The 7,708-nt window shown below is 41.7% G+C and overlaps 1 protein-coding gene across 1 annotated transcript in view; it reads right to left on the bottom strand.

Moving 5' to 3' along the window:
* Positions 1 to 7,708, bottom strand: part of ZYG11A (zyg-11 family member A, cell cycle regulator) — a 60,115-nt gene that overhangs the window by 21,508 nt on the left and 30,899 nt on the right. The window contains exons 5-6 of the mRNA XM_003793099.1: positions 4,941 to 5,117; positions 2,497 to 2,561 (exon numbers count right to left, since the gene is read on the bottom strand). Coding sequence (XP_003793147.1) covers positions 2,497 to 2,561; positions 4,941 to 5,117 — 242 coding nt within the window. The remainder of the gene's footprint in view (positions 1 to 2,496; positions 2,562 to 4,940; positions 5,118 to 7,708) is intronic.

The following is a 7,708-nucleotide window of genomic DNA, read 5'->3' as shown; positions in this document are numbered from 1 at the left end:
GGTGTACGTGGCTGGCGCCTTAGCCTGTGGAGCTATAGGCGCCGAGCCACAAGAGGATCTCTTGAGCACCAAGAGTTTGAAGTTGCTGTGAGCTATGACCCCACAGCACTCTACCCAGGGCAACAGAATGAGACTCTGTCACCAAAAAAAGAATGTAAGAGCAAAATACATAAGATCTAAAGAAAGAAATCCAAGGAAAAAAATTTTTTATCATTATGGGTCAGAAAAAGAAAGGAAGTTCTCACAGAAGTAATTTGTAACCTGAATCATAGACTGTGCTAAAATGCTATAGTACACAAATGACTTGGTTAGAAAGTGACTCAACCACAAAACAGAGGCTTTGTTCATATCAACTTTTGCTTCATTTCTCTGTCCTTTGCATTATCTATTCTAAATGTTCTTGTTTTTGCTTTTTCTTTATATTGAGACAGGGTCTCACTCTGGCCTGGGCTATAGTGCCATGCCATCATCATAATGCACTGTAGCCTCAAACACTAGGGCTCAAGTGATGCTCCTGCCTCACTCACCCTTCTAAGAAGCTGGGACAATTGGCTGGAGCCACCATACCTGGCTAATTTTTCTATCTTTCTTTTAGCTACAGAGCCTTGCTCCTGCTCAGATTGGTCTATAACATCTGACCTCAAGCAATCCTTCCCGTTCAACCTCCCAAAAGTGCTAGGATTACAGGTGTGAGCCTCTCCACCCAGCCAACTATCATATATTTGTAAACTTACGAATCTGGAAGATCACAAAAGCCTCAAGAGGAATACCTCTGGTATTTCTATAATGATGATTTTTAAAAATTACTATTGTATAGGCTCAGCACCCATAGTACAACGGTTATAGCGCCAACCACATACACTGAGTGAGGCAGGTTCGAACCCGACCTGGGCCAGCTAAACAACATGACAACTGCAACAAAAAATAGCCAAGCACTGTGGTGGGCACCTATAGTCCTAGCTACTTGGGAGGCTGAGGCAAAAGAAACGCTTGAGCCCAATAGTTTGAGGATGCTGTGAGCTGTGATGCCACAGCACTTTACTAAGGGTGACACAATGAGACTCTATCTCAAAAAATAATTATTATTATTATTATATAATGGAAGGGTATCTGACACACCTCCTGAATAAAAGACTCAAATACAACTTAGCCTTTTCCTAATAAAAGCAATGTAACTCAATCATATGTACCTCATTTTAATCTGAATAAAAATATATTTTATTTATTTATTTTTTTGAGACAGAGTGTCACTATGTTGCCCTTGGTAGAGTGCTATGGCTTCATAGCTCACAGCAATCTCCAACTCTTGGGCGTTAAGCAATTATCTTGCCTCAGCCTCCCAAGTAGCTGGGACAACAGGGGCTCGCCACAATGCCCAACTATTTTTTGTTGCAGTTGTCATTGTTGCCTAGCTGGCCCAGGCCAAGTTTGAAACTGCCATTCCCAGGGTATGTGGCTGCTGCCATAACCACAGGGGTCGAGTCAACGGCCTATATTTCTTAAACCAGGCACAATGCCATTATCTGAGCCTCTTAAGTGTCACCATTTTACAAATGAAGAAATTTACAAGTAAAGATACTGGAAGGGCTAGACCTTCAGTCCAAGGGTGTTTAACTGTCCAGAGTCCATGTTCTTACCCACTGCCCTGTATTACAATCACTTTTGGGAACATCTGCAAGCAAGTACTTCTATCTAATCATCCCTTTGTGGAAGAGATTCAATTGCGCCTTTGCACCAGGTGTGGTGTTCATGCCTATAATCCTAGCATCCTAAGGAGGCTGAGGTGGAAGGATTGCTTGAGACAAGCCTGTACAAGAGTGAGACTCTGTCGCTACTGAAAATACTACACAACAGTTGGCTGGGTGTGGTCACACGCCATGGCCTGTGGTCCCAGATACTTGGAAGGCTGAGGAAAGAAGATTGCTTGAGCCCAGGAGTTCAAGATTGCTGTGAGCTAGGCTGAGGCCATGGCATTACAGCCCAGTCAACAGAGCAAGATTCTGTCTCAATAAATAAATAGATAGGTAGGCTCGGCGCCTATAGCTCAACCGGCTAAGGCGCCAGCCACGTACACCTAAGGTGGTGGGTTCGAATCCCCAGCCCGGACCCGCCAAACAACAATGACGGCTACACCAAAAAATAACCGGGCGTTGTGGTGGGCGCCTGTGGTCCCAGCTACTTGGGAGGCGGAGGCAGGAGACTCGCTTGAGCCCAGGAGTTGGAGGTTGCTGTGAGCTGTAATGCCACGGCACTCTACCCAGGGGGACAGCTTGAGGCTCTGTCTCAAAAAAATAAATAAATAGATAGGTAGATATATACACACATAAATCACGTACACACATAAATCACGTACATACATAAATTTTAAAAAATAGACTTCTCCCCAAACACCTTATCCCAGCCTTAATCAGGCCCATATGCTCAATAATCAGAAGCCGACAATGCTCAGAGTAACCTGGGCAACACCCCAATTACATGATCAAATTTTATACTTGCCTGTCAAATGGAACATCCACAAGAATCCTGGAATTGGTTAAGGAGAGAAGACAATTCTTCTGTAACTTTTAGAGATAAAGAAAAATAGTTTTGAACAAATGTCATCCTCCATTCTAAACAAAGGCTCTAAACATCTGGAAGATGCTCCCAGTGAACCTTCCTCATGGAGAGCTCACCGAGTACCAGGCCCTCTCCAAGTTTTTCATTCACTACTATAACTAATGGTTGCTATTCAGGAATGAAGATTGTATTGAGCAGGAACTTTCAAGAAAAGATAAAAATATGAATTTTTTAAATGAGGAAAACCACCTTCCTAACTATTTTCAAAAACCAACTCCCATTTTAAGTACAGGTTTGAACAAGACTTGACAAATTCACTGACCTGTGCAAACCACCCCCTCAATCAAGAAAAAAACATTTCTATCATGCCAAAGAACTCCACTATGACCCCCTCTCCAGTGAATCCCAATCTTGCAAACCCCAGGCCCAGGAAATTACAGTCATTATACATTAGTTTTTTTTTAAGGTCTCACATAAATAGAATCAAACAATATCTGTTCTTTTGTGTCTGACTTACTTTTTGCTCAGCATATAATGTTTCTGAGATTCCTATCTGGTGGCATGTATCAGTACTTCACTCCTTTTCGTGCCAAATAGTATTTCCTTATATGAATATATCACAACGTAACCAATTCACTCATTTTTGGCTACTTAAGATTATTGCCAGTTTTTGACAAAGGTACTAAGAACATTCATTCGTGTATAACTCTTAATAGGGATATGTGCTTTCATTTCTCTTTTGTAAATATCTCAGAGTGGAATGACTACATGGTATACAAAACCTTTAACTTTTTTTTGAGACAGAGTCTTATTATGTCGTCCTCAGTACAGTGTCGTAGTGTCACAGCTCACAGCAACCTCCAACTCCTGGGCTTAAGCAATTCTCTTGCCTCAGCCTCCCAAGTAGCTGGGACTACAGGCGCCCACCACAACACACGGCTATTTTTTCTTTTTCTTTTTTTTTTGTTGTAGTTGTTGTTTAGCTGGCCCAGGCTGGGTTCAAAGCCACCAGCTCCAATGTATGTGGCTGATGCCCTAACCGCTGAGCTACAGACGCTGAGCCCAAAGTGTTTAACTTTTAAAGAAACTACCAAAACTGTTCAAATCTTTTGACCTTTTTAATTATTGGTTTGTCCAGTATTAACAAGCTCTTCATATATTCTGAATAAAGTCCTTTGTCATATACATAAAGTGAATATTTTACCCAGACTGTGGCCTACCCTTTCATTTTCTTAATGTTTGTGTGTGAATGTGTAAGTATGTCAGAGAAAAGCTTTTCATTTAGATGAATTTCCTTTTTTTTCCCCTTCTTTTATACTGAGTCCTTTCTGTGATCATGGTAGCGTCTCTGCAAAATAAGTGTAAGATGAGGTATGCTTTTCTAATCCTAAGATATCTCTGCTTACCTTGAGGTCATAAACACCTACATTTTCTATACAATTTTTATTGTGTTAGCATTTACATTCCTTCATTCCAAGTCTTACTCTGTCACTCTAGGTAGACTGCCATGGCATCATAGCTCACAGCAACCTCAAACTCTTAGGCTCAAGTGATCCTCATGCCTCAGCTTCCCAAGGAGCTGAGACTACAGACATGCCACTATACCTCACTAATTTTTCTATTTTTACTAGAGACAGGGGTCTGGCTTTTGCTCAGGCTGGTCTCAAACTCTTGAGTTCAAGCAATCCACCTGCCTCAGCCTCCCAGAGTCCTAGGATGACAGGTGTGAGCCACCATACTAGGCCTAGCATTTACATCTGTGATTTAGTCAAACTTCATTTTCATGTACTAGATGAGATGAAGGTCAAGATTTTTAAGCCTGGCTCAGCTCCTGTGGCTCAAGTGGCTAAGGTGCCAGCCACATACAACCAAAGTGGCAGGTTCGAATCCAGTCCGGGCACACCAAACAACAATGACAGCTGCAACCAAAAAATAGTCGGGTGTTGTGGCGGGCGTCTGTGGTCCCAGCTACTTGGGAGGCAGAGGCAGGAGACTCGCTTGAGCCCAGGAGTTGGGGTTGCTGTGGGCTGTGATGCCACAGCACTCTACCCAAGGGGGACAGGTTGAGGCGCTGTCTCAAAAAAAAAAAAATTTTTTTTTTAAGCCTAAAAGGATATATTGAAGTGTCAATAGATGTCATTCATGTATAACTCTTAATATGGATATATGCTTTCATTCTGTTATTACTGTTCCTGGATAACCGGTTTGTTAGAGATTTTCAAAATGTTAACATCACTGTTTATCCATAATTTCTATTCTTTCTATAACAAATTCAAACTTATCTATTCTCTTTCTCTAGGGAGAGATAACTGGAAATAAATACCTATTTTTCATATATTTGTCCTGAAGTTAAAAAGTACAAACAAATATTCAGTTCAAATTACCTGCTGGTAATGAGGGAAGTTTTTTAGAGCCTTGAAAAGCAGACAGGTGACCTCTGACAACAGACGAACAGGCATCCCCCTGGCCAGTCCCTGGCGTGTTAAGTTCAGAGCACAGGCACTGGCTGTGAACTGCACTGGCAAATCCAATGGGTGATTCCTCATTCCTACAGCCACAAGCTGAAGATGAACTTGTTTTTAGCGGCACATGACAACATTCGCATTCTTTATACTGTCTTGTGTGTTTCAGCTGGCAAAAGTGTTTGCCTGTTGGGACAGTAGCAGACTTTGCCTATTATCAGCATTTATTCTTTAGGACATCAAGGTATTGCAATAATACTTTCTAATCCAAACCCAGTCACCAATTAGCTACATGACTCTAGGCAAGTCACTTCCCTTCTCTAGACCTCCATTTCCTCATCTATAAAATTAATTTCATAATCACCTATTGTCATAGGCATTTGCAGTGGATATAAGCATGATTCAGATTTACTCGTTAGAGCAAAACCTTCTAAGAGAAATAGGGTATGTAAGAAAGTAACTGTGAGGAATGTTAAAACATAAAGTTTTTTTTATTTTTTTGCAGTTTTTGGCCAGGGCTGGATTTGAACCCGCCACCTCCAACACATGGGGCTGGCGCCCTGCTCCTTTAAGCCACAGGCGTCTCCCAAAACATAAAATTTTTTAAAAAGCAACATAAAGGAGGCATAAATCAAGTCATTCTGATCCAGTTATTGAGGGAGTAATCACCTCTGCTAGATAATCAAAAAGCCCCATTCAGAGAAAATACCTAGCGAGGGTCTCAGATAGGATTAGACAGAAAGAGATAAAGACAGGGGAAAGACGGTAGGGTATCTCCAGGGAAGGGAGGTGTGATAAGGAAAACCAGAAAGTGGAAAAAGTATGGGAAGAATGCACAACAGTGGAGAAAAGTTCAAAAAGTGATAAAAAGTAGGCAAGTTAATTTAAAGCCAACCTGCAGGAGACCCAGAAGACAAATGTAAGCTAAGGCATCACTCTAAGCTTAGAACCCACCCTCACTGCCATTCAGTGACATGATTCCTCCACCAAATAATCACCTCAGAGATGAGAATCTGCGGATACTACATCAACCATGATCTTTTTTCTTTTTTGAGACAGAGCCTCAAGCTGTCCCCCTGGGTAGAGTGCCGTGGCATTACAGCTCACAGCAACCTCCAACTCCTGGGCTCAAGCGAGTCTCCTGCCTCCGCCTCCCAAGTAGCTGGGACCACAGGCGCCCGCCACAGCGCCCGGCTATTTTTTTTTTGGTTTCAGCCGTCATTGTTGTTTGGCCGGTCCGGGCTGGGGATTTGAACCCGCCACCTTAGGTGTACATGGCTAGTGCCTTAGCCGGTTGAGCTATAGGCGCCGAGCCATCAACCGTGATCTTAAGAGACCACAGCCCCTCAACTTTGACAGCTACATGAACTTACGAAGCCTAGAAACAGATCTGAGATATCCTTCTGCTATGGAAAATGATTGTTTTTGTAAATTGCTAAATCTGCTTTTTGGATTTCATTAGATTGCCATCATCTGCAATTTAAAAATCCAGAAACCAAAAGAAATGGGATTTTCACAACAATGACAGAATCTTAGTAACAAAAAGGACTTTTAAAACATCTAATTCAATCTTATTATATGTGGAAAACAAAGGTCTAGTTCTTTTCCTTACACAGTATGCTTTTAATAAATTTAATCCCCACGGTTTGGTGCCTGTAGCTCAGAGGCTAGGGTACTAGCTACATACACTGGGGCTGGCAGGTTGGAGCCGGGCCTGGCCCTGCCAAACAACAACGACAACAACAACAACAAAAAAGCTGGGCGTTGTGGTGGGCACCTGTAGTTCCAGCTACTTGAGAGGCTGAGGCAAGAGAACTGCTTGGGCCCAAGAGTTTGAGGTTGCTGTGAGCTGCAACGCCACAGAACTCTACCAAAGGAGACAGTGAGACTCTGTCTCAAAATAAAAAATTTAAAAATTTTAATCCCCATGTTGCAGAAACAGCCCTTTTTTTTTTTTTTTTTTGAGATAGTTCCAGTTTGTCACGCTTGGTAGAGTGCCATGAAGTAATATAGCTCACAGCAACCTCTAACCCTTGGGCTCAAGTGATTCTCCTGCCTCAGCCTCCCAAGTAGCTGGGACTACAGGCAACTGACACAATGCCAGCTATTTTTAGAGATGAGGTCTCACTCTTGCTCAATCTGGTCTCAAACCTATGAGCTCAGGCAACCCACCCACACTGGCCTCTCAGAGTACTAGGATTAGAGGTGAGAACCACTGCAACCGGTCATACTCATATTTTAAATTAACTGCCAATAATTACAAATAATAAAGCCATACTTTGTTAAAACCCTTCACTTTCATGTTTTACTTAATTCAAAATAATTATAATTTTCAAATAAACACATATATAAGAAAAATAAAATAGCTACAATTTTCTTTCCCAAACCACTTGATACTTTACACTTAAAGTCATCCTTGCCTAAACAAAAGCTAAGTTCACTTATCTCAGTAATAGTAACTTCATTCACTAAATACTTTAAATGGCAGATTTGACGATCCTCAACTATTTTTATTTTTTTTTGTTTGTTAATTTTTTTCCACACAGAGTCTCTTTCTATCACCATGAATAGAGTGCCTATGGCGTCAATAGCTCATAGCAACATTAAACTTTTTTTTTTTTTTTTTTTTGAGACAGAGCCTCAAGCTGTCACCCTGGGTAGAGTGCCGTAGCATCACAGCTCACAGCAAC

The sequence above is a fragment of the Otolemur garnettii genome, unplaced genomic scaffold (assembly GCF_000181295.1).
Source record: "Otolemur garnettii isolate 467f Iridium unplaced genomic scaffold, OtoGar3 scaffold00066, whole genome shotgun sequence".
Taxonomy (NCBI): Eukaryota; Metazoa; Chordata; class Mammalia; order Primates; family Galagidae; genus Otolemur; species Otolemur garnettii.
Note: the sequence above shows the minus strand (reverse complement) of the source record. Positions and strands in the feature narration are given on the sequence as shown.